This window comes from Fringilla coelebs (assembly GCF_963513975.1).
Source record: "Fringilla coelebs genome assembly, chromosome: 1".
NCBI lineage: Eukaryota > Metazoa > Chordata > Aves > Passeriformes > Fringillidae > Fringilla > Fringilla coelebs.
The window spans coordinates 23,648,299-23,674,444 of record NC_140028.1 but is presented as its reverse complement, the minus strand read 5'-3'; the positions used below and the strand labels follow the sequence as shown (position 1 = coordinate 23,674,444).

General features: G+C 37.4%; 1 protein-coding gene across 1 annotated transcript in view; it reads left to right on the top strand.

The window, feature by feature from the left end:
• Positions 1 to 26,146, top strand: part of CPQ (carboxypeptidase Q) — a 147,568-nt gene that overhangs the window by 47,959 nt on the left and 73,463 nt on the right. The window contains exon 4 of the mRNA XM_084213501.1: positions 4,537 to 4,744. Within this exon, the coding sequence (XP_084069627.1) occupies positions 4,537 to 4,744 (208 nt within the window). The remainder of the gene's footprint in view (positions 1 to 4,536; positions 4,745 to 26,146) is intronic.

Sequence of the window (26,146 nt, the reverse complement as noted above, 5' to 3'; positions counted from 1 at the left end):
GAATTTGACAGTCTTGATATCTTTTCAACTTACTGTGAACCAACAAATCAAATTCCACCAAGACAATATAAGAAGCAAACAAAGCAAGTGAGTCTTGGGACAAATGATGACAGAAACACAAAATTAGGTTGAATTTATTTCTTTTGTGTTTTGCCAAATGGTTGTAAATGGGGAATAGTCTTGATTTTATTTTTATAGACCTAATTCTTCTGAGAAGATTAACAATACTTTTGACATTTTGACTAATTGCAATTACGGTTGGCCTCTCTATCCAGATATTGGTGAGAATCTTGGAAGAACATGCACAGTTGGAGTGCACAAAAGGGCAACTTTTGTTTTGAAAGGAGTTTGTGGTGCTGAAAAAGGGGATTTACTTGCATGGAGTTCAGGCTGTGCCATGCTGCTTGTGATGCAGAGAAAGTTACAGGAGTGAGGCATTCATGAATAGGTACTCTCCAAAGATAACTGTGAGAACAAGATGGGTGATTTTGCTCCTGTTTTGCTGCAGTATGTTCCATCACCCCCTTTAAAGTGAAAAGCTTTGTATGTGATGAGGGGGTTTTCTGTGCTATGTAGAATATACAAGTGAAAAAACAAAAGCAAAGTCAGTGGAAGATGTGAGCGGGTTACTGAGTTAAGGCTGTGATCTTGCTGTGGGAATAGCTAGTGGTTAATGTAGTCATGGCTCTACTCAGGAGTGTATGTTTTGATTTAAGTCAATATTAACAAACTGGCTGATCTGATATGAATTTTTAGTTTACATGTGGTTCATACAGTGAATTTTACATAGGTCTTGTAGAAAATTAGTGGTCACATATGTAATTAGAGTCTTGCAATGTGTTTGTCTGAATGAGCAAATTTAGCACTGGCAATTCTTAGACAACATTGATTTTGCATTTCCCAACTCTAGATTGCTTTTCTAGGTTGATGTGAAGAATGGTGCACTGCGGGTATGTGCATACACAATATGGCTGAAATAAATCTTTCTAAGTTTTTGTATAATCAAGGTTTGATTGGCTGGGTTTTTTTTCCTTTTAGCCATGTTGGAGTTCTTGTAATGTCATGCTTACTTCTCCCCTTAGGAGATTGCTATCGTTTTCCAAGGCTTCAGCTTGAGATCTGTTTTCTATCAGAGCATCCAGTTTAGCTTGAAGCACTGGTTCTTACACAGTTTACTTTTCCCTGGGCATTTTAGCTTATCTTAGAGATAAGGGTTGGAAGTGCAGGAACAAAGTAATGGAGCATGCTTGGTCAGCTACCACAGAAAGAAGAGTTAGAACTGACCTGACACCAGCAGCAAATATTTTCATCCACATTTTTTTAGTTTCTCCACATTTGATTGTTTTACTCAGAAGAGAAACTAACTAGCTGCTTTTTGAATTTTTTATTCCTCCTTTACACTTTTGTGTAAGATACAAACCACATCTGTTTCTTCCTAGCCTTCTGACATGTACTTTTCACAGAGAAAATGTGGGGTTTTTTTTAAGCCTTTTCTCTGCTTTTATTCATACCATGACACTTTTCTTAAATACTTTCCAAGATGTGAAATCTAGGGGTTTATCAAAAGCAAAACTCAACCACTTTATTTATCTGAATTTTGTCAGCTGTTGAGCAAGAATGTCAGGACCAAATGACTGTGAGTTTGTAGTAACATTAATATGCTTACAATTAATAGTTTAAATATTGATGTGAGGTGATTCAGTAGATCTAAAATCAAAACAGATGCTTTTGTTAAGTAAATAAAAAATAATGGGAGAACTACTACTTACTATCTCTTCTGAACACCAAATTATGGTATTGAACTGGGGTATCATATATTAAATAACCTAACTAGCCTTAAAGTTTTGCAGAATTAATTTAGGGTTTGTTGGATAACAGCATTTTTCAGAGAGTGTGTGTTTGAAGCAGATGCTAAGGTCACTCCCAGGTGTTACTGGGAAGTTCTAGAGGTGCACCTTGTTTGCCTGTAGGTGCCAATGTTTTTAAGTTGAATTCTGATTCAGAGTCAGGGTTCTTTTTGAATTCTATAGCTGCTGTTATGTGATGCTTTCCTTTCATTTCCTTTTTAAGGTGCAAGGAATGGTAAATGCAAGAGAGTTTAATTTCTTTCTTTTTTTTTTTTAAATAAGATCTTTCTTCTTTTGAAATAATAGTCCCAGAATAATGTTTGTTCAGACTCAATGAAAAAACCGCTTTCTTGTCATCCCTGCTGCTTCCCTTCCCCCCACCAAAAAAATTCTTTCTCCTGATTTTCCCAAACTACATCCTGTTGGCCCTGTTTTGCGCCAAACTCAGGAATGCTTCTGTCCATCTGTTACACAGAGTCTGCTAGTAATTTCTATTTTGTTAGTTCTTGCTCAGGTCTTGCCATATGGTCAGTAGCCTTTCCAGTTCTTGGTTATCTCTACACAAAAGGAACTTAATTTGCTTTGCTTAGATTTTTTTAATGTACTCTTTGGCACTTTATTAAGCAATTTATTATGCAATTTATTTTCTTTATTATACTTAAAACATGGCATGTTTTGCATGCATGTAAACTTTAATCAGGTGCATCCCAGGATGCTTAGTGTCTGCCACAGATGTTTTCTATGCGAGTTCATCTTGCAGCATTAGGAATCTACAGTACTGTGGTATTGCTTTGTGTCTTTGTACTGGTCATGCTTAGGGTCCATTTCCCTTTTTGGAGAAATAATTTGGGCACTCATCCATTCCTGTCAGATCCTGGAATCGTCTGAGCTGTTGCTGGCCTGTGCCAGTATGGTTTAATTTGGGTAATAGGGTTTACCTTTGTAATCTTGGCAGAGTGGTAGTTTGAGCATACAAATGGCACTTCTGGGTAACTTCAAGGTTTATTTTTTGGACTAGCTGGGTAAATTTTGTACCTGCAAATTGTTCCTTCACTTGAGGTGTGTAAGCACTGCAGATCACAGTGAGTTGTCAGAAGCCTTATCCACAACTGTGGTGGAACATCGGGATGGAGCATCTGCAATAAATGTGCTTGCTGCTTAAATTGGAGAAACAAATACAGTTTTAGGAGTTTCTTTTGTTGAGCATCTGATAAATAACAAGGACCTTGAAATCAATGATGAAACTTGAATTACTGCAATTCAGCATATACACCATGTTAGTACTAAGACATAAAGCTGCCAGAAGACACAGGCAAAAACATTAATTTAAAATTACCAGAAACAAACAGTTTTTGCTCCATTGTTGAATGTAGGGTTTGGGGTTTTTTAATATTAGTACATGAAACCATCATCTCTTTTTTTTTTTTCCCAGTCTGTTTATTTTACATTGTTTGGAAAGTCTTTTGGTTAACATGCTGGATTTATCCCCAAACACTCAAAGAAATATTAAACATATGCAGCAAGTTATCACAGTTTAAAAGTGGGGATGAGGGGTGCCTTTTTTTTTTTAATCTGACAAAGAAAAAAAAAGAAAAAAGGTCAGAACTTATAAGTCTACATGGGTTTATCCCACTCAGGGAGTATTACATGGCACAGGAAATGCTGAGTTTCAGGTTAAATGTTATTTCAAAGGTGAGCCATGGGTCACCTGACCTGCAAAGCTGATGGGAAGAGACACTGGCCTTTGGGTTCAGCTATAAACAACTGGGAGCAATAAATTCCTGAACTATTGTCATTTATATAGTATAGACTGATCTGTCTATACTCTGAAGAAGCTCCTGTAAGACCTCTGTAACTCATTTTTAGTATTTCCATGTGAAATAAATATTTATACATATCTACTCTGCAGGTTATGTTATTGATTACCATATGACTTGTTATTGTTGAAAAGGGATTATTCCTCTCAATAAATATTACTGAATAATCTCTCCTATTTCACTTAATCTATAACTTTACAAAGTAGGTTTCTCCTCTCCTCCTTAACAGATCTCCTCCAGGAATTAAATAGGGGTTTTTTCCCAGTTTAGAAGACTTGAAAATAACCCAGTTAAAATTTTTTATTCTTTGTTTAAATGTATTAAAAAAATGTGTCTGCTGCTGTGAGAATGTTCGCAGGTGAAGATTTTCATGCATTGTGCATGGTTTTGGGTGGCCTGCTCAAGCAGGGGAGCTGGTCCAGATGATCTCCATAGGCTCCTGCCAACCTCATCTGTTCTGCAATTCTGTTATTTGGCAAATAGCATTAAAATTTAATAGTGAATTTTTATTTCATTACTTGCCACAGGAAAAAAATGCACTTTTGGTAACCTGTTCATTTAGACTTTTCATTCCTTTTCTTTCTGGTAAAGCAGTGAATGCAGTATAATATCAAAGCATGGCAATGACCTAAATAGAGCTGACAATGAATAGAATTCTAGATATATTTAATAGTAACAGTCAGATATTCTGATTAGTGTAAAAACGCTTGATGTATTTTGTCAAAAGCTTTATTAAATATTGTAGCTATGTCCCTTTTGAGAGTATGGCAGGGATAGTCATGATGGTCATTCTTTTTAATAATTCTACAGTAATGCTAAAAAAATTACAGAGCAAAGTTGTTAACACTGTGTTTTGTTGTTTTTTTTAACAGTCCACATACTGGGGGGCAGAGTTACCAGCCTGGTGTACCCCAGGTTCCCACTGCTTGCATCACTGTGGAAGATGCTGAAATGATGTCACGAATGTCTCTCCGTGGCACTAAGATTGTTGTGCACCTGAGGATGGGAGCTAAGACTTTTCCAGACTCTCTGTCCTTTAACACTGTGGCAGAGATAGTTGGAAGCAAGTACCCAGAGCAGGTGGGTGAAAATATACGAAACCCCCTCATTTTTTCTTTAAAAATATGGAATAAACAATCAAAAAACCAAACCGGCCCTTTTGAAGAAATTCCTAAAACAAGTAACTTTTATTCACACACTCTTCTATATTTTAGACATTTTAGCTTTTCAATCTTTTACAAGTAACAGGTTTCCTGGCTATGTTTAGCAGGTATGTATGGTTGGAATAAACTGTCTGCACCACAAATTCTGTTTGCACATTTCATAATTCTACATTGTTGTCTTCCATTTTTAAGACCCTTCTTCTTGCTTTCTTTTTTCTTCCAACTTCTTAGCTAAAAATCATACAAACCAAACTCTTGGTGCTGAAGGATTTGTGCCTGGTACAAGGCCTTCTGTATCAGCTGACAACAGGTTATTATTTTTCTGGCAGTACGTATTATTGTGAAATTGTTGATGAAACCTCAATTGCAGCAGCACTAGAAATTGCTGCTGGAGTACCTACTGAGCCACAATGCTTTGTTAAACATTGTACTTTTATGGCTTTAATGGAGGAGAAGAATGACTATCTCTGACCTTTAAACCAGGTGAGAGATTATATATATTTAAGAGATTTTATCTTTTCTGGGATGACAGTTCAGTAGCTCTGGCTTGTGGTGTCAGAGATTCTCAGTGTTAGCATGAGTGTAGAGTTTCAGCAGCTTGGTCACTGGGCAGGGAAAGAGTAACTACCCTGATGGTTGATTGGTTTATATAACATCACCTGTGAGTCTAGCTTCATGAAACACATATTTACCAAGCAAATGTTCCAACTTTCTAATTACGGTGCATTTCATTTAGTTTTATGTCATCTGCATTTTTAACAATGTTTCTAACCAGTTAATTTGCTATCTTTCCTGAATTATGTTTAGTGTATTTCAAATTTTGACATTTCAATTCAGGTTATGAAGTGTTCAAATGCAGACTTCAAAGATGTTAAGGTGCTTGCCTGGACTTGATTTTCTCTTTGCTGTCCTGCACTGTTTCTTTAAGTATTGAAGTGGATTGGGATCTCTCCACTACTTCCACTGACAAGCTCATTTTTCTTAAACACTGGGTTAAGGCTTATTTACAAGCCCCCTGCTGATGATAATGGGAGTGGTAGTGCACACACTTTGAAAATGTAACTAAGAAACAGAAAAATAAAACTAGTGAATGTTTAGGTTTTTTAGTACTCAGCTCCTGTTGGAGCCTTAACGGGTGCTTCTCTCTGCTCATTCCATTGCGTTACTCTGGTAAAAATGGGAACCATCTCGCTATTTAGGCAATAAAATACATTACAGATCCAAACTCTTACAATGCCCTCTATGCCAAAGTGTTTCAAAATGCACTGCAAATCCTGGAGAACAGGAAGGTGCCTTTTCCACGGGCCAAAATTTCAGTTTAAATTTTGAATTGAAACAAACCCAAATCTGGATCTCTGAACTCTGGGTGAGAAATCAACAGTGGGTGGTATTGCTTGGTATTGCTCTTACAAAGGTCTAAAGCAAAACAGTTTAAAATTAGGTAAAAACCTCTGCAACATAGCTGGTCACGGGTATTGCAGCAAATTATAACTTAAACCCCTGAAACATAGTTGAAAATGAGGGCTGCTGTAGGACACTGAACAAAGTGTGTGAAGTCTGGTAAAAAGTGATTCAGCTCAAGATGTAGCTACACATTTAGGTATACTTGTGTTCATCTATATATTGACCAGAATTTAATATACTGCTTGATTTATAAATAATTCATTGACTCCTTCCATGAGACTTTAACATATTTATTAAAAATAATCACCATGAACTGCAATAATATGTCTGACAAGTTTATGCTACAAACAATATTTATTATTATTGAAATATGTTAAAGAAGAAAATTATTTTTTTCATACCTCTTTAGAGTTTTTTGGGGGGTTCTTTTTTGTTTTGCTTTGGGGTTTTTTTTTTTGTGATGCTTTATGTGGATTCTTGCATATAGCAATTGGGGATTAGGGGTAAAACTAGAAAAACATTAAGGAAAACAGAAAAATAGTAGTTGACATGTTTTTTGGTATATTTTCCTAAAAGTTACCATTCTGAAAGTCATTGCTGCCACAAAAAATGTTGAAATCATCAAAATGGATACTCAGAATTGTTTGAGTTGCAAACCTTATTTTAAGCACCTATGCTTAAGTTCAACACATTTGCATTTCCAAGTAACCTAAAGCAGTAAAAGAAATGCTACTACTGCTTTGTGAAGCATCAAGCTCTCAAGGGTGCCTTCATCGTCAGGGGTGATGATGTGACATGAGAGCACATGTCCTGTGTCTTTTTGAGGCATCTCTGTACCCCATGTGCAAATATTTTTGAAAACCCACTGCTACCTCAGGTTTCCTTCCTGCTTTATCCTTTCTGTTTGGCTGGCCAGCAGGCAGTAAACAAACATTCCAGGTAGGAAAAATGTACGGTGAAATCTACTGCAAGCTGCAGCTTTGCAGGTGTAAGTTTTCAGGTGGTGTGGAAAGCATCTGAACAGAAATAGGAAATGGATTTTGTCATTCTGACAATAAAGTTCAGTGTGTCATCAATTTCTGTTTATAACTGTATTATTCCTTCTAAGTTAGGAAAGGACTGTTCACCCCAGACAAGACTCTTCCTATGTCAGAGCGGGTGTGATCGCGCGTGGTCAGAGCAGAGACATCCGCCATCCTCAGGGGAGTTGAGGTCCTTGTTTAGTGCCTGCTGAGGCCTGATTAACCTGAAGGAGGTGAGCCTGTGCCTGTAAGATTATGAATTCAAGATTCACCTTTTCTTCATATAAACAAATGGAAAACAGTGGGACCAAACATGCTATGACTTGATGTCCTGGCAGCCTTTCTGAGTTTGGGATCCCATTCTCACGGTGCTTAGGACAGCAGTGAGAGTAGAAAACCTGTGGGTTGTGGGACTTAACATATTTAAGCTGGTATCACTGCTGACAACTGAGCCAAAGAGTTTGTGAAATGACAAAGGTATGGTAGCAGAACCTGCTGAGGTCCAGGCTATTGCAGGTTAGAGACATTTGCAGTCCATTCCTGACTTTTATCTTGGAGGAGTATTTGAGAATTCTTTTGCACCTAGGCCCATGCTGCTAGCATCCTTTTTGTGCTGTACTGTGTGCTGGTGAGATGTTTTATTTAAACTATGTAAGCTGACACTGGAGGCTGACTGACTGAGAAATTCACAAGTTAGCTAATGTGGTTTTCATTTGAAATTCAGGCAGAGCTGGCAGTAAAACATGTTTGTCTTCTCATTTTAATACAGATGTAACATGATTGGTCTTAAAGTGCAGCAGCAACCGTTCCCATCTTTGGGGAAATGCTATAAATAGCAGCTGTTTGTTGTTAATCTGGCTTCAATGTACCAAATGTACCAAACATGGAACCACAAAATATGTGATTAACTGAAAGGTATCAAAGTGGAATAAGTTATAACTCCTCTGCAATCTTGACTTTCAGTGCCTTTTCGTACTCTGTGTTTCTTGGTGTGCAGCGCTGTTTTACTTATCTTACAGTTAGTAAGTGATGGAAAAACTGTTTCCTAAGTGCCCTACAAAGTACATAAATTTGCTGCTCATTATTCTGTGATCCAGGATAAATACTTTAGAGCAGAAACAGAGGAGCTTATAAGTGGCCTTTTCAGAGTCCTGGAGAGCTGTTCCAGGAATTCACCCTACAAAGCTTTTTGGCCTCCTGGTTTTATGGAATGCCATATCTGCAATATGTACAATTTGAAAATTGTCTCCATTTTGAACACCAAGGACATGAAAGACCATTGTAGAATGCACTGTAGCTTAGAGCCAAGTTTGATCAGCACTTAGAAAGCAGCAGTCCTAGGGATGACCTGAGAATCAGAGATGCTAACGTAGTAGCATGGATTGTGAGGTTCTTTATCAGTCTGTGATTGATGTAACAGAGCCTGTTCTGCAAAGGATATAGATGCTTATTTATTTTTTCATTCTTCCTTTCCCAGTTTCAAAGATCAGCCCTGTCTTAGATTTTGTGATACTGGGCAAAGATCCAGGGAACAAGAGAACATAAAAACTGTCCAGGCTTCTGAGCCTGTTAGGCATTCATGCACGTAACAGAAGAAATAATTTGTAGACCAAAAATCCACCCCAACCTCAAGAAAAAAAAAAAAATCAACACAAAACAACCAGACTTTTCTGAAGATGTGTAATACTCAGTGCAGTGTTGTTTTATGGCCTGGCATCAGTTCTACATATGTTAACAAAATGTCTATCCATTAGGTCTTTGATGTGGCTTCCAGATATCCCTATGCTCAAAGTAAATCATGCATACAATAGAGCTTTGAGGAGAAATATTTTAAGAGCCTGATGCCATCATGTTATGGCTCCATTATCACATTTTCTCCGTGTGGATTGTTTTGATATTCATTCCAAAATGTTGAATGGTTTCTAAATACAATTCTGTGAGCCTCTCTCCTGTGACTGTAAGCTGATCCCTGTTGCTGCTACAATTTAAGTGAATTTGAAAGAATTAGAAGATTATTATGGAGATTTGGTTTTGAAAGTTTTGAGAGTGCCAGCCCATTACTTCATGACAGTGAACTGATGGGCAAGAGAAGTAGAAAAAGAAACAAGAGAAAGAGTGAAGAAAGAACATTGGCATGTTAGGAAATGTATTTTCTTTGAAGTATTTTTGTTGATATTTGCTGAAATAAGTAGCACCCCTGGGTTTGTTTGTTTTATTAAAAACTGGCTTTCATACTATTAATTGGAGTCTGTCTTTTATCCTGTGCCTTGTGGGAGTGGCAATATTGCTGTCATTTGTTCTAAAACAGAGGTCTTGTCTTGTTGAAAACAGTCAAATTAATATGAGACTGATATGGAGGATTTTTTTCTTTGTAATGTGATAGTTTTATTTGTTTGTTTGTTTTAACTATCAGAAGGCCTATCAGATTATAAGACTAAAGTGTATGCTAGATTTTGTGGTGTAAAGCATGGCAAACATTCCAAAACTTGAATCGCCTATTTAAAACCCAAGAGCCAACTGAAAGCATTTAATTCTGCTAGGGAAAACTTGGCAGTAGTTTCCCTTCTGATTAAATGGCCATTGCACCCTAATGTAATCCTGTTTTTAGAAACTTCAGTATCTGGCTATGCAATAGCTACAATTTAAATTTCATTTGTACATATGGGGTTGATGTTGTTTTGTGGCAACAGTTGAAAAACATTGTACTACTTAGAGCGGGATGTCTGAGATATTGGTGGAACAAGGGAAAGAAAGATTCAAAAGAGACGTGGAAGAAAGATTCAAAACAACTTAGATTTTTCAAAAATTATTTCCTGATAGAATTTTTCTTGAAGGAATTCTTGAAGGGTCACCAGTGTATTGTGACCTTTATGAAGTTCATGTGTTTTCCAAACCACCAGACCATGTTCGTATGTGGGCAGGTGAGAGTGGGGGAGATGGTCAGGGTGGTAATTGTCTCTGCTGATCTGGAAGGCACCCAAAGCTGCTCTGTGTCCCAGCTTGGTGATACCAGAGGAGAACTAAGGGATGTATTCCACTATGTCTGGGCAAACCAGCAACTCTTGGAAGGGGTTCTCCTCTTGCCAGCTGAGGCACAGTTGCTGTCACTGCATATAGATCATTTCAATATGAAGGAAAAATGTATTAGCTTTAGTGACTACCAATGCCTGCTCCACAGAGAGCAGCACCTTCTTAGAGTCTCAACTCACTGGCATACAACTGGCAGTGTCCTGGGTCACTGCAGCACCAGGGTGACAGTGACAAGGGATGAGGATGTGTAGGTGGCCTTCCTCACTAGAGTCAAGTGGAGTTTGGAAGAATTGAATGGCACTGTCACCCTGCTATATATGTTCTATTTTTATTCTCCTGATGTAAGTCTAGCCAGTGAGCTTCCTGCCTTCCACCTGAGCATGGTCATAGATATCACCTGTACATGACCACTGGCTGCCCACCCCAGCTCCTTCCTTTATTTGAATCTAGACTGGTTTCTAGCCAAAGCTACTTGCTGGACCTTTCCCTGGGCACTACTCTTCAGAGTGTTTGGTTGTGTTTTAAATCCTTTACATCCTAAACTGTAGCCAATTAAATTCTGACACTAGAAATTAAAAAGTAACGTTTAAAGTGCTTGTTCTGTTGGCCAGCAAATTCATCAGAGCATGCAGTTTTGTAGTCCTTTTGATGGTGTGAGTATAAACAGATACGCTATAATATTTTTTCTTTCCAACTGTTCTTTTGTCTCCACTCCCACACAGCAGTTTAAAGAATTGCTGTGGGATTTTATTTCAGTAATAATTTACAAATACACATAGGATTTACAAATGGTTGTGAAAGCTCTTTTTCTCCACATTGTAAAAGTTATCTTCTAAAATTACAGTGTATTTCTTGCATTCTGATATGCAAGAATGTCTAAAGGGTAGTCCTGCGTTTGGCAGATGTAAAACTTGCCTGAGGTGTGAAGTAAGAAACACCACAATATCGAGGAGGAAGGAGAAAAGAAACAATATTTTTCTTTTCATTGTGGATAAGTAGGTGCCAGAAAGACTAGTGCCAAGTATCAAGGGTTAGTCTCAAAACAACTGCTCTCTACAGGGGTTTTCAAATACCTGTACTTGTATGTTTGTATTTGGTAGCTGCAGACTATATGCTTAACCTTGTACAATTGACGGAGGGCTACCAAGACCTTGTCTTTCCATGAATGTCATGTTAAAAAAGTACATATTTGTCATGCAAGTTTGATGGAAAACTGCTTGTCTAAGAGTATGTGGGCAGGATATTGAGAGTTCTTCAACACAAATTCAGAGATTCCCACATGCAGGACCAAGGTGGAATATCTGACTGTGAGATTTTTACCTAGTGGACAGAGCTAACATTGTTGATGGAATGAAAGGAGAAATGCTAAAAGAAGTGAAATGAAAAATGGTCAGGTTGGGGCTGAGGTGAAAGGGAGAAAGAACTCGGTCTGCTAGTCACATTGAGATACGGACAGCAGAGTTGTTACTCTAAGAACTGTGTGATTGCAGCAACTGAGATGGTTACTCAAGGATGTAGTGGAGTATGTAGCAGAAGTCATAGTTTTGGTGGACAGAGAGAGCTGGTGAAACATGGAACCAGCTCCTGAATTGTGGATAGACTTGTAGGGTTTTAGGCATCCCATTGCTGCCTCGTGAGATCTGGGAGTGGGGAGGGGTGGTGTAAACAATAAGCTGATACAGTTGGTGTGGTCTTTAATGGACCACATTGGATGGAATTGTTCTCAAGACCTTGGTTTACTAACAAAGTACATGATTAAAATGTTACTGTCATTTTTTCTTTTTCTTTTTAAAAGCTTTTAAAAATTCTTTAAAAATTCTTTTTCTATTGTTGTGTAGTTTATACTTTGGTCTAGAAGAAGGCCCCCCAGGCTTCCGAGACCTTAAAGGTCTTTGCCACTCTAGCTTTATTGTAAATGTAGTTGCAATGGTACAAACATATTTACTATGGTTTAGCAAAGCAAAATACCCTGTAGAACACATAATACCAGTAAAATCTGTCCAAAATGCTTGCTATTAAAATGTTAAAGATCTTATGAGTCTAGCAGGCATAGATCTTAAATCAAAGAAGGAATTTTGTTCATAAAGTATCAATTATTGTCAGTACTTATAACAATATGTCATGATATAATATGTAAGTTTGCTAGAATTTCATTGTGCACAAATATAATCCTAATTCCTTGTAACAGGTAAATGGAATTTTGGACAGAAATCCTCTTGCCTCTTTTCAATAGTATTTGTCACAAATGTAAAATTATTTATGTGTTTAAAACTGAGATCCCATTATTTTTTACTGAAGTCGCAAAGGAGAAAAGGATGTTTCAGGGTCTTAAACAGAAAATGTATTTTGTACTACATTGGGAAGGTTTTTTAGATTTGCTTCTTTATACATGCTGAAAAGCATGTTCCTCACAGTCTGCATTGGCTTTCCACATTAGTTTTTAGTCTGTCATTTATCCCATAGACTAATTTACAGATTTGTACAAAAATACTAAAGTGTGTACTCTTCTGGTAGTTACATAATTCCTTGACATCTGAATTCTTTCCCAGTGTTTGAATTTACAACCATCATTGCGAAATATTAAAAACAATTTACAATGTTCTGGTATAAATTATTCAGGAAAAAAACCCAACTGTGTTTTAACTCATTTATTCAGATATTATGTAGAGGCTAAATGGAATGATATCATGATGTAAAATGAAATAATCTGAAAACTATACTGTGTTAGAAATTGTACCACATAAGTGGGCTTTTTTTCCCTAGTGTGCATATAAGGAAATAGATGTAGAATTCTGTGTATTTTAAATATTTTAATGTGGGGAATTATATTAGTGTTGTCACACTACTTCTGTAATTCTGGGCTTTATTTTTTTAATCATGTACCTGGCCTTATGATCATTGTGCTTCATTTTTACCTTCAGTGATGTCAGCTGGACAAAGATTTTTCTTATCCTCTTTGTGTGCCAAGTTTATTATGCTGCTTGTGTGAGAAATGAATTATCATGAAATAATAATCATGAAATAATTATCATGAAATAATAATCTTTCACTGTAAAGGAATTTGTAAGATGTGTGTATATATATAAGATAGTACCCTGCCTTCTGTGGCATGCTGCTCAGCAGAGTAGAGCATATTCTACCATTCCAAATGGGAAATCTTAGTCAGCCAGCTTCTTGTCAAGAGGAAATTACTCAGGTCTGAAATGTGTTGTCCTTCATCCTCTTCTTTCACCTTTCAAATAATCAGGAAGAGAACCTGAGGTCACATTATTCTTTGTGAAGGAAAAGAAAACCAGTATCTTTAACTGTTGTCAAGTATGTTTCTCTCTGTCTTATCTTACAAGCATGTAATACAGCTCATGGTCTGTTCTGCTTGTATGACTTTGTTTCTTGGCATTGTGAACCTGAAGTCTTGGATTTATCTTGTCCATTTCTGCCTGAAGTCCACTGACCCTAGTTTATATGTTGAAGTGCTGCAGGGGTCTGTTCACTTAGCTGGAATGAACGTTCAGATGATACTTTATTTGACCGTCTCTTAACACGTTCTGCAAGTGGCTCTGCGGGTCCTTCTGGAAGACTGCAGCTGTGCATATAAACAGGCTATAGTTAATAACCCTATTTATAGCAAGCCCAAGTCTGATGTTCTTTTCTTGCCAATTAGACTTTCCAGCCTTCAAATAAGCTCAACAAAATAATTGGATTGCACCCTTATCCACTAAGTATGATACATTTAGTTTTTCGTTGATTAATTTGGCAGTTTAAGTTAAAATTGCCTTGACTAATTTAAATTATTAGTTTCAGGACAGAGATACAACTAAGTATAAAGAAATATAAATAAGATGTCTTTGATAGATTGGTTAAATTTCAACAAAATTGGTAAGGATAATATTCTAGATTATATGAAAATACATAAACTTCCCATTCTTTTGTCTGTGAGCTTTGTTACGCACACAATATCCTGCTAGGGATCAACGTAACAGCCCTTCTTGCTCCTTCAAAATACCCAGCAAGCCTTTCAGAATGCTTGAGAATGTTTTCAGAATGCTCAAAGTCAGCAATGGTTAGGACTCAAATTGCTTTAATTTTCTTTAATCTCTAACAGGGTTTTCAGTGAATTAAGAACAATTTGAGCTAAGTTCACAGTCACACTTCACTGTGACCTTCTGAATTCGTTGATGACTGGACCATGGTGAGGGAATGTGATTACAGGTGTTGCCAGGGTCAGAAACATGAAAGTACTAAGTACTCTGAAGAAGAAGACAGCAATTCAGAATAGTCCTGGCAAATTCATAGGAATCACTCATACTCATCAGGATGAAATGGGATCTGTTTATCTTTAGGAAGCAGAAATATAATGTATGATGTGCCCCTGGCAAGGTGCCTCATCCGAGATCCTTGCCCCTATTCACTGAAAGCAGTTCTAAAGTACTTGCAACTCAGCAGCCATGGCACAAATTGTATGATGAGATTATATCCAGCTTTTCCTTGGAAGTCTGCCCTGCCCTATAAGAAAGCATATTTTAGATACATTCACAACTTGGGGAATTGAAGAGAGCCACTTGAAGGACATGTTTGTACAGGGACAAGTGGAGGCATCTAGACAATCTTTCATGAGTGCATAAGTTCCTAAGAGAGCATCTGGTCGGGCATGCTGTAATTGCTGCTGTTTGTTTCAAAAGCCTCTGCATGAAAGAGATGGCTTTATTTCCTAATTATCTAGATAGCCCATTTAAAAATCCTTTAGTGACCTTGCAGCATAGGGTTCTGCAACATGACAAAGCACAAATATTAGTTATTTAAGATCCAGAGAGCAATATATAGTTGGGAAAGTACGGAATTTGCATGTCTGTCAAATTAAATCATTTACTATTAAATTCAATGTTGGTAAAGGGTAAAGGAGTCCAAGTTTGTGTTGAAAAGCACAAGAGACCTCTCATCTTTGGTTTCTAATAAGAAACTTTTCTTTGGTTGGGAAAGGCTGTATATGTTTAAAGGTAAAACAAAAAGAAAATTCCAATCAAACCTTCCTCTGCTTAACTGAGGATCTCTTCAGGCATTTAATGAAGATGATCTCTGAAAGCCACTAAAATGTTGAAGAACGAGCAGCTAGCTTGCAGTAATTTTAGCTGTTAAAATCTAGTGGCATAGAAACTGTATAAATTGCTATAAATACATTTTTAGTGGTTTGAACAGATCTTCTTTGTCTATAATTGCATTTGCATTTAAATGTATATTTTTTAGGAATAGATAAGGATTTCTTCTCTCAGGGTGGTACAAAAAGATACTAACATGGTTGCAATAACTTCATTTTGCTTCTTTGAGCACTTTATAATCTATTGTTGAATCTTTGAAGCAGTGAACTGATTTTTTTTTCCCTTATCCGAAACCACAAATTTGATTGTAATGTGAATCATAATTGCTACTACCAATTTAAAATTGGGCTGCTGAAACAAGCAGAACCAGAGATCAAAGGATTATCTGTGCTGTGTTCAATAAATACAGCATGTTGCTTTATGGATGCAGCACTGACTTGGGATATGACTGTAGTGACTCTGATAATGTTGTGTCTTTTCTATCATGTAACTCAAACCATCCATCTCTTGCAGTGTAGAATAAAAGACTTCTTTGTCTCCTTTTTCATTGATGAACCAAGTGCAGATAGAAACTCTGTCAGATGATAGTTCACAGAAGTTATTTTTCTGAAACAATTAGCATAATGTGCAATTGCTCTAAAACTGACCTACTGAATTAGTAATTAAGAAACCTCCATTTATCTAAGGTTCTCTAGACAGTCTAGTGAACTGCCATTTTTTCAGAGCTCTCTTCATTTTCTCTCCAGTGTCTCAAGTTTAATTAAACTTTTGCCTCTAGAAGAAAATAAAATTATTTCTGCCACAGGTTTAACAAACATGCATGCTTAATGATTTTGTTCTGCAGTTGAAATTGGAATTGATTGAATGTGTGTATCCATACAGAAGATCAGTATTTTAAAATGTGATATATATATAATGTTTATCACAATCTTCTTTGAACCTTGGAAAAAGGATCTTTTCAGTCTTTGTTTTAATGCTTTTTGAAAAGGAAAAGAGGATAAATGGTAGCATAAATAGCAAAATTGACTCAAACTGTGAACAAAGGAATGAAATTATTCTACATCACTTTTTTCACATGCATAATAAATGACACAAAATATTTAATTGTGAATAATGAAACCACTTTGTAGGTAATTCAGCTATCACAAATTTACAAATCCAAAGCAAATGTGAATTCAAGATATCAGACATTATTTCCTGCTTCAGTCTTGGACCTGGAGTTGCAGCCTTTACCATTGAAACAATACCTACATAGCAGATACTGCACTGCATTGCATTGGTGGGGTGCCAGATTTCTACCTCTCTTTGCCTCACATCCTGTCATCATAAACCAGCAGCCTTCCCCAAGATGTAATCCCCACCATCTGGCTTACTGCAGTCCCTTTTTGAAGTGGTGTGGATTGTCTGTCGTCCTTCTCCCATTTGTTTGAAATTAAATGCAGGAATTGTTTAGCTGTGTGCCACAGCCAGATTCTCACACTGTGGCCTGCAGAGTACTAAATGATGGAAACCTTATTGGTGGTCGGCCAAATGAGTCAGCTGGTGGGCAGGCTGCACTTTTGGGAAGGGGAAGGAAGTGTTGTGCAGGTCACAAGACTGTGACCCTTGTGGTGCTTTGGCTCAGCTCAGCCATGAATGGGGTCATTCTGTGGGCCAGGAGCAGATTTTTGAATGAAGAGGTGTGCTGAAATCCCCGTTGTGTTTCTTACTGTCATCCTCACTTATTTTTGTGATGCTTTAACTGTGTGCCTGCTCTGCTGTTCCACTGCTGGGTGCCTGCACGTGTGGTAAACGGGTTTTCCCCAACTCCCCCAGCTGGTTTGGCCTGGGGAGTGCTGACTTTGCAAGGCTGGGTCCTGGGGAAAGGCAGTTGGAGGTTGGGAGCTTTCACTGGGTGTTGCTGAAGAGATTTTTTGCCTTCAGCTGATCCACTTGATGTAATCCATACAGTGCTAGCATTATGAGTGAGGCACATTTCTTTTGATTACAAATGTTAAGTAACTGCTCTCCGAGTTCAAGGTAACCTACAAAGGATTGCTTCTCCTACCCACTTCCAGTTTATACCTTGAAAGGAAATGGGGGAATGAAGTATTAAGAAAAACGTTTCTACTTTTGGGTATTTATGCATTAAAGTGACTCCAAACAAACTGAATGTACCAATTACTATTCTGTCTGAACATCTCATTCGTGCTACTTAAAGGCTGCTGTAAGCTTGTCTGGTGGGATTTAGCCTTCTAGAGTCGGCATGGTCAGTGTCCAGGTCAGAAGATAAGATGCCTGTGTTCTGAAGTTAATGGTTAAAAAAGAGAACAACATTCATGGCTTCCTCACTTCTCTGTCAAAATGCTTCTAGTCCTTCCTCAAGCAGTCCCCATGAGTGGTGGTGAAACTCCTGTTGTTCTGTTCTCTCTTCCTACTTTTCAGCAACCTCAAAGAATTGTGGGATGAACTGTTAAGAAAACAAACTCAGTTACCAATAACATGTCAATGAGACAAGTTTACATTTTCTTTCTCCTTCACCATGGATTTCAACTGTAATAGGACCAAGATTGCATTGATCTGGTGCTTAGATGAGATCAGTTCACAAATGGAGAACAGGTAGATGAGAGTGAACTTGGCAGAGGAGAGTTCTACTGGGACAAAAAGGCATGCTGAGAAACCCACAAACCTGGTATTGCTGTCTTCTACTGAAGATATGTACCTTATATTGGTAAATTTTATTTGGTTGTATTTAAGGTAGTGATCCTTCTTTAATGCTCTTGAATTTTACTAGGGCCTATACTACCTAAAATCACAGAATGAAAACTTCACAGTCAGTAGGTATTCTTTTCTTGCATGGTGGGCCACTTTCTGACAAAGCTGTTGTAGGAGATGTTACTTCTAAAATTTGTCCTGTAGAAATAAATTGCTCAGGAAATAAGGCATTCTCTGGCCTTTTGTTCCAGAGAAAGGCAACCTTCTCTGACCTCACTTTCTCTGCTGTAGAGATACAGGACCGTGTCCAACTGTAAACACTGTTTCTCCAGAAAAAAGAATAAACAAAACTTTTTAGAAGACATTCCCATGCATGGTTTTGTCTGCTTGAAATAGATTTTAGGTCAAGCAGAATATGACTACCCATCACAACTCCACTGGGGTGTAGTCTGGCATTTGAACTTCCTCATGTAGAGAAGTGTATGTCCATGGTGGGAAACAGCCCAGAGCAGCCCTCCCTGCAAGGGTTCGCACACAGGACCTGTCAAGAAAGAGAAACCCAAGTCACCAGTCCAAGAATGCAAGTTCTGCCCTTGGATGAAGTAATTCCTTTGCCTGGGGATTCTCTTGGATTTCATAGTCCTTGCAGATGCCCAAATATTCATGATGCTAGTAAACACTGGCTTAAGCTTAGTTTGCTCAAAGATAAAGTAGGCCAGATCCATGACTCATGCTGATCTGTATATTTTTTTTCTCTCTTTCTTTTGCTGGAAGTTAAACAGCTTTTCAAAGATTCAGCAAATACCAAATAGGAGCAGCCTGTGTGCTAAGCTCCCATCTCAGTGTACTGCTGACTTCTGTAGTTTTGTGCTGAACAGAGTCAAGATCTGATGTTACTACTTTAATGCTCTACATGACTCCACTGTCCGTTTTTAAATTTACTGGTCAAAATCTCTACAATTAGATTGTCTGCCAGTAGGAGACAACTACCAGAAGAAATTAATATAGTTGTTGAAGTGGATTCTCCCAAGGAAAAAAAAAATCAGACTTTATATCCATTTATTAGGATTTTAATTTTCCCTTCTGCTGGTATCATTCTTGTCCCAACCAATCAGTCATATGAGTGAATGAAGTTATTTCTTTACTTAGTCTCAGGAAAAGGAGGACTCAGAGATTTCTATTTTTACATTCATGGGAATGTGTTGGTACAATCCTGAGGGGGATCTTAGATACCAAGGAAAATGTCTTCTAAATTTATTTCTATTTTTTAAAAAAGGAGCATATGCTGAATCTTCCTTTTTTTGCTGAAAGTTTTGTTGTACAGCCTGACTTGCATACTTTAGGAAAAATCATTGGCTGGAAGCAAATGTTCTGCACTGCAATATGAGTATTTTTATCCACTAAAACCTGCTTTTTCCTAGAAGACTTGGAAAACTTTGGAAGAAATTTATGCTGTGTAAGATGCTTTGCTTCTGGGTGTGACAGTGCACAAATAATATATATCTGACATACTTGGGTATGGAGTTACGTTGTTCTTGGCAATCTAATCAGCAAGATATTTAGTGAATGTTGTCAGAGCTGGGAATGGACCAGAGCACACACTTATAAAACAATAACGTAAGAGCAACTCACTTTTCCTTGGAATTATAATCCATCTGAGTTTCTTAGTTGAGATTTTTTTTTTTTACTATATATAGTATCTGAAATTATATCTAGGATCTACATTTTGATTAATGCTTATACAGTTATTTATTCAAGAAGTTGTGTGAAGGATAAAGGGCAATGACCAAATCCAGCAGGTTCATGTGCTCTTTCTTGCTCCGTTTGCTGTCTCAGAGGTAACCCATGCAGTGTACTTTTCAGTATAATTCTGCATTAATTGAACATATTCTCAGTATTTAACTGTATAGACATATCTTTTGAAACATGTGACACTGTTTTCAGCTTTTTGCTGTGTCTTATAAGAATGAAAATCCTATAACTGAAAGTAAATTGGGTAAACTTGATTTATTGTCTTGTTTGAAAGTGTATGTGAAAGATCTTCCCAGTGATGCTGCACTCAGAAACCATAACTCTTCTGAAGATAAAAGAAATTGTAATAATCCTTTCACTAGCTAATTTCTACATACTGTAAATGGATTGCTGTGTATCCAAGGAAAATTGCTCAAGGATAGAAGAGTTTGTGACTTTTATTTAGTGTGTTTTGTCCAGCAATTCCTAGACTAGAAGGAGTGATTAATGAGTGACAGGTTTAGTATCTTGGAGTGAATCACTTGAGCTGTATCTAAATAAGTAAAAAATCATGCAACAACAAAAAAAGTTTTTTACAGAGAAATGAAATATTTGGAACAGTGCTTTCAGTACTTGACTACCTAATGCACCCTTTTTTAATGGAATAAATCATTTTACTGTGGGTTGGAAGGGGGACACTTGGGATATCATATAGAATTCAAACATTGTGGAGCACTACATTTATTAAGATGCCACAAGAGATTGTCCTGGAGAAATATATCCCCTTCTATCTTTTTTAATGAAGTTTTAGTATTGGAATGGTTGTAGTGTGCTCCTGCCTACCCTGTTGTGCTGTGACAGCAAGTCTGTAGGATCAACTTAGTGAAGTGGGATCTGCACCCTGTGAAGCTGAGCAGTGGGGAGAATGAAGCCAAGTGGAATTGCTCAAGACCCAGTTGCCCCACTGCAGTTATACCCAGTCTGCCCCAGTTTTATTTTCTTGAAGTCCATGGCATTGACAGTATTTCCATGAAGTTGGGAAAATTGAGGTAGATGCTGAGGAAGCAACATGGCAGTCTTACATCTGGAACATCACAATGGTTTTAAAGCATATTTTGATCCTTATTTATTTTTCCTTCCTGAATTAAAGTGTAAAGTTTCTCTGACAAGGGTGTAGGTCAAGTGTTTCAAGACCCTTACTTGGTGTTCCTAGGCTAGAATGTCAGTTCTGCCATATTTTCCAGGCAGGACACGAGGAATTCTGTGTTTTATTTTCCTAACTTGGTTTGTGTCCTTTGTGCTCATCAGGTTTCCTCTAGGCTTTTAGCCATCTCAGCTAAGCTCTTTTGTATGTACAGAATACTTACCATTTATACAGGCCTGTTGTTTAAAGGGGGTTTTGAGCATGTTTTTGTCAGTAGAAAGCAGACTTTATCATGAGCTGTGCTTTTGGTGGTACTTGGAGCGAGCAAGCAGGGTTCATAGTTCACACAGTTTACTTCTGTGTTCAGCAGTTCCGGCACAGAAACCAAACAGCCGTATCTGTTTAGACTGCCTCCATTCTGCTGAGCCTTTGTAGCCCTGCCAAAGTTCTCCACATCACTGAGCCTCCCTGTGAAAACCAGAGACCACTTCACTTTGTTAACAGGGCTGAAAGCCACTCACAGTGTGGGATCTGGGGAGCAAAATTCTTTCAAGAATGAGTTACACTCAACCAGTTAGAGTCGTCAGGGGAGTAAATCAAAGGGATTATTTGTTTTGACTGGTGCCTGATTTGTTTTTGCCAATAATCTGCTCAGTCAGAAATTTTTTAAAAGCCCCTTAATTAAGTGTGATATTTTTATAAGCAAAAAACAAGCAGAAGAATCTGGTTTAGCTTTCACTGTGCCTTCCATGCAGAAACTTTATCATCTGAACCATACTGGCTTCTTTCTGTTAAGTCTTATAATGAGCAATAATCATGCTTTAAAAATTGGGTGAGAAGATTACAGTTTGTATAATAAAGGGCTTAAGCAGGGGGCAAAAGATCATTCTTATATCTAAAAATCTGATCATGGGAACTGCTCTGCTTCTACAAATTGTTTATAAAGCATTAAAACAAAGTGACAGAAATGTAGATGCCATGATATAAAGTGAGCAAAGCACAATCATTTTAGGGGAAAAAAAACCCTTATCTTATTTTTCAGTTTTCTCAGCTTTTGAAAGAAACTGTGATGGAATATAACTTTACTTCAGAATTATTAGCAAATATCCTTACAAATAACCACTGGGGAAATTTCATCTCATCGCTAACCTTTTTTTAGCAGTTTGTGGTTGTGTTTATAAAGCTACTTAAGGGAAGAGAATAGGAATGAACTATTGTTCAACATCATTATAGTTGTTAAAAATTGGGTGGATACGGTGAATGCTACTAGCTTAGAATTCTCACTGTTGAGCTACAAGTCATTAATTCTTTTATTATGAACTTAAGAAACATTCAATTGAACTAGTTAAATAGGCTATATAATGGCAAGTGAAATTTATGAGGAACTGCCACTGTATAATCTTTGCTAAAGAGATTTCAGGAGATAAAGCAGATAGATGTCTTTATAATTTTATCATTAATATCAGATCAGTTTTACATGTGATGAAATGGAAACAGACCTAAGCAATATTAAGGAACAGCATTCAGCTAAATTACAGTGTTTATAGCTGGAAAATATTAATACTGTGGGTCCTGCAGGATTCAGAGTAGGTTTAAACACTTACCATAGCTATATTAGATGGGATAAAATGTTCTTGAGAGAACACTTGAAAATTTGATATTTATCCAACAGCAGGCCTGAAGGAGAGGAGGGGAAGAATCTGCAAGTTAAAGATGTGATGGATGCCAGCTCTGACTCTGTGCACAAGATATAAAAGTATCTATGTGAAATTCCTGTGTTCTCTCTCATCCAAAACTGTGTCTTTTAGAAAATTCACTTGGCAGTGAAATTTTTTTAGCTTATGCAAATTTTTATCAGAGCAGAAAATGCTTTGAACAGAGCTCATAGGTGACATGCCACTTTATTTGCCTGTTCTTTATGATAAATGTTGATAGTGTGTTAGTTACAGCAGCAAATAACAGAAAAGCTTTATACTCATTGCTACTTCAAAATCAAATGTGATGACCAAACCTGTTTGCATTCACTGGATCAGGCACTTGGACTCATTTTTTTGGAGGAAGTAGTTTTTCTGAAAGCGGTCCTCTTGACTTGTGCAAATTTAATCTTATTTAAGGAGTCAGAAGTTAGTTGCATTTTAACCAATACACTGTGTTTCACCACACTGAATGTTGGTGGTGACACCACCTGTGACCTTGACTGTTCTGTTCTTTCCTCTGCCACAGTAGCTGTGACACAGCACTGCCTGCAGTGTTTTGTCATCCTTGTCAGTTTTTAGGTTCAGGTCACTGAGCACCTTGCAATAAGGACTGGTAGTCTGAAGCTGATTAGATGTTCTAGAGAAATGCATGAAATGGGTTTATTGCTTTGACTTTAGTCCATGTTGCTGAAAGGTGACATTTGTGCTGGTAGTAGGGTAGAATTTCACAGGCACTCAACAGTCTAGGGTGTGTTTTCTTAATCTTGAAATCCAGATACAGTTATGAAGTTACCCCCTGTGGGAATATTTGCCAAATTTACAGTCTAATAATAAGAAAAGGAGACTGAGCTTTGTTCTCATCTAGAACAAAGAACATGATTGCCCTTCTAATTTTGCTGTATGCAGATAGCTGTAGTTGTGTCCATAGTATTCCAGCTTTTCAGGACACTTAAACAGAATAATAGGGTAGTTACCCTACCAAAGATTTTACCACTGAAACTAGGGATTTGAGAAGTGGATGACACATAGGGAGCAATTAAAATACTGCTTTGTAAAAAGTTTAGAAGTTTTTAAAACAGATTTTAATAAAAGTTCCAGAAGTCCAGAGCAAGTACAGAAAGCTGTTTGACAAACTGGGGGAAGCTGAGGGATTAAACTCACTAAGAGGATTTTGAGGCATGGGGAGTGACATGGTTGGGCAGTAGAAAGAGAAATCCTTTACTCTGTCATGTTTAACTGTGGAATTAGGATTGTCAGAAAAAAGGAGGTTACAAAGGGGAGGTAATGAAAGGGATGGAGGGAGGTGTGAATCATGGTATGTGCACAGGGAATTAAAACAAGAATGACTTCACAGGATAGTAAGAGACAGAAGACCCTAGTTTTTTTTTAATCCTGACAGAGAGAGAGAGAAATGAGAAATGTCAGATAACATATTTGACAATCTCTAACCATTCAGCTCTTGTGAAATGGAAGTCTGTTCTCAAAGCCAGCATTCCTTGCAGGCTGCTCTGGGTCCTAGAGGAGTCTGCCAGCTGGCCTTCTCATGTGCTCACAAACTCTCCTCCTCAGATATTTTGTTTTGATGGTTGCATATAGATTTAAATTCTCCTAATGTAGTAATTTTTGGCGATTTCTATTACTAATATTTTCAAGAACAGATAGTTATTTTCTATCACTTCTTTTCTCAGACTAATACAGAGGTTTTCTGACATTGAATTGACTTGAGCTGCCATACCACCACATAATGAAATTGCAAGGATTTGTTGCCGTTTTATGTATCTTAGATGGGACTTCATCTGGAAGCCTATCTTTAACTTCCAATTTTTGGTCCTGCAAAGGAATAGTATTTATCACTTTAAAAGAATTCAGTGGAAAGAACACAAAATGTAGGTACTGGATATGGAATGACAGGAACAAATTATTGTAGAATAATTGTTCCTGTAAGTGGGTTGGTGGGAGAGGAAGAAAAATGACTGCACATAACAAGAATAATTGCTGGGGATAACCTAAGCAGGGAATATTAGATGGAATATCAGGAAACAATTCCTGACCATGACATTTAGCTGTCTACAGAACGGCTGATCACTTAACTCCCTGAGTTAGCTTGGTTTATGTTTAAATGTTTCAAATGCTGCAAAATACTGACAAATAGAAAAGTTTGCTGTCATATTCCATCTCTTCTACCTCTAGATTTTAGTCTGGTTTTGTTAGTTCCACTAACTTATTAAATTAAATTCTACTTTAAAGGCAGAGCAAATTCCAATGTATGAAAAAATTACCTTTGCTCAGCTGTCTTGTTACTGGAGAGGCCTTGAGACATGCCCAGTCCAAACAGAATTGTGGGCTGTCATTATTAAATCAGGCTTGATGTTGGGAACTGTTGCTTGTTCTCAAAGCTGATTTTTCTCTTTTTCTTACAGCCAGTGGTTTTGGTTTATCTCCAGTTAGTGAACATGACAGAAGCTTGTCAGAGCTAGTAAGAGATATTTTCATTTATTTAGTGTATGATTGTTTCCATGGCCTGGAAAGTTTGGGAGAAAAGCATAAAAGAGAAACAAATTTGTTTCTAAAATATCTGCATAAGCAGCATGTGAAAGAGTGATGATTTTCATTTGATAATTGCCCGTTTATGTAGCAGATAGTGAATGAGCCAAAGGTGGCAGTGGCAGAAGTTGCACAGCTGTTGGGAGCAGAGTCGTTGCAGTTGTCTTTGTAAGACACTTTGGAACTGGCTGAACTTCTGCTGGCCCTGCATTTGCAGCCTTGTACATCTTTGATGCTGCTTTGGTATTCATAATGTGTAGTTTAGTTTGTTTTTCTCTTGCTCATCCAATCCTTTGATCACTTCTGTTTTGATGGAAATTGAAACTAGCCTGGACTATTTACAGCAGCTCTCTGGAGATGATGACTTCCACCTTCTGAAATAATCCATCTTTTCCCAATATATATTTTAGGGACCTGCTTTTAGAGCTCCTTCAGGTGCTTCATGGTGTAGTAAAATCTAACAGGACAAGGTATTCTGCCTTTAGGCTGATGTTAACAGTGACTTATCCAAAATGGTCAATTTGCTGAATTATCTGAAAGCTACAACAAAATTCTTTTAAAGACACTTTGTTCAACTTGGGGATCAAGGCAGATCTGGTTGTAGTCACATCTAAGCCTCTCATGGAAAAGAGAGATTAATTGACTTTCTGCTGTCTAAGTGTTACATCAGGAGGGTAGTGAAAATTTGAGGACACTTGCTAGACATTGGTCCTAATTGCTGACTATTTACATGGGAAGTTAATGCATGGAACACATTATATAAACCAAAAGAAATAATATATGCTATAAATATTGCTTGTTTCAGAAGGATGCAGCCAGACTAATCAAAACTATATTTGAAGTGCATTAGCTGTAAGTGTTTAGACAAGATCCAACAAATTGTTTCTTGCCTGCTGTAGAGAAGGTTTATACACAGCTTCAAATGCTTTCACACAGGGTCAGAGTTTCCTTGTATCTCCC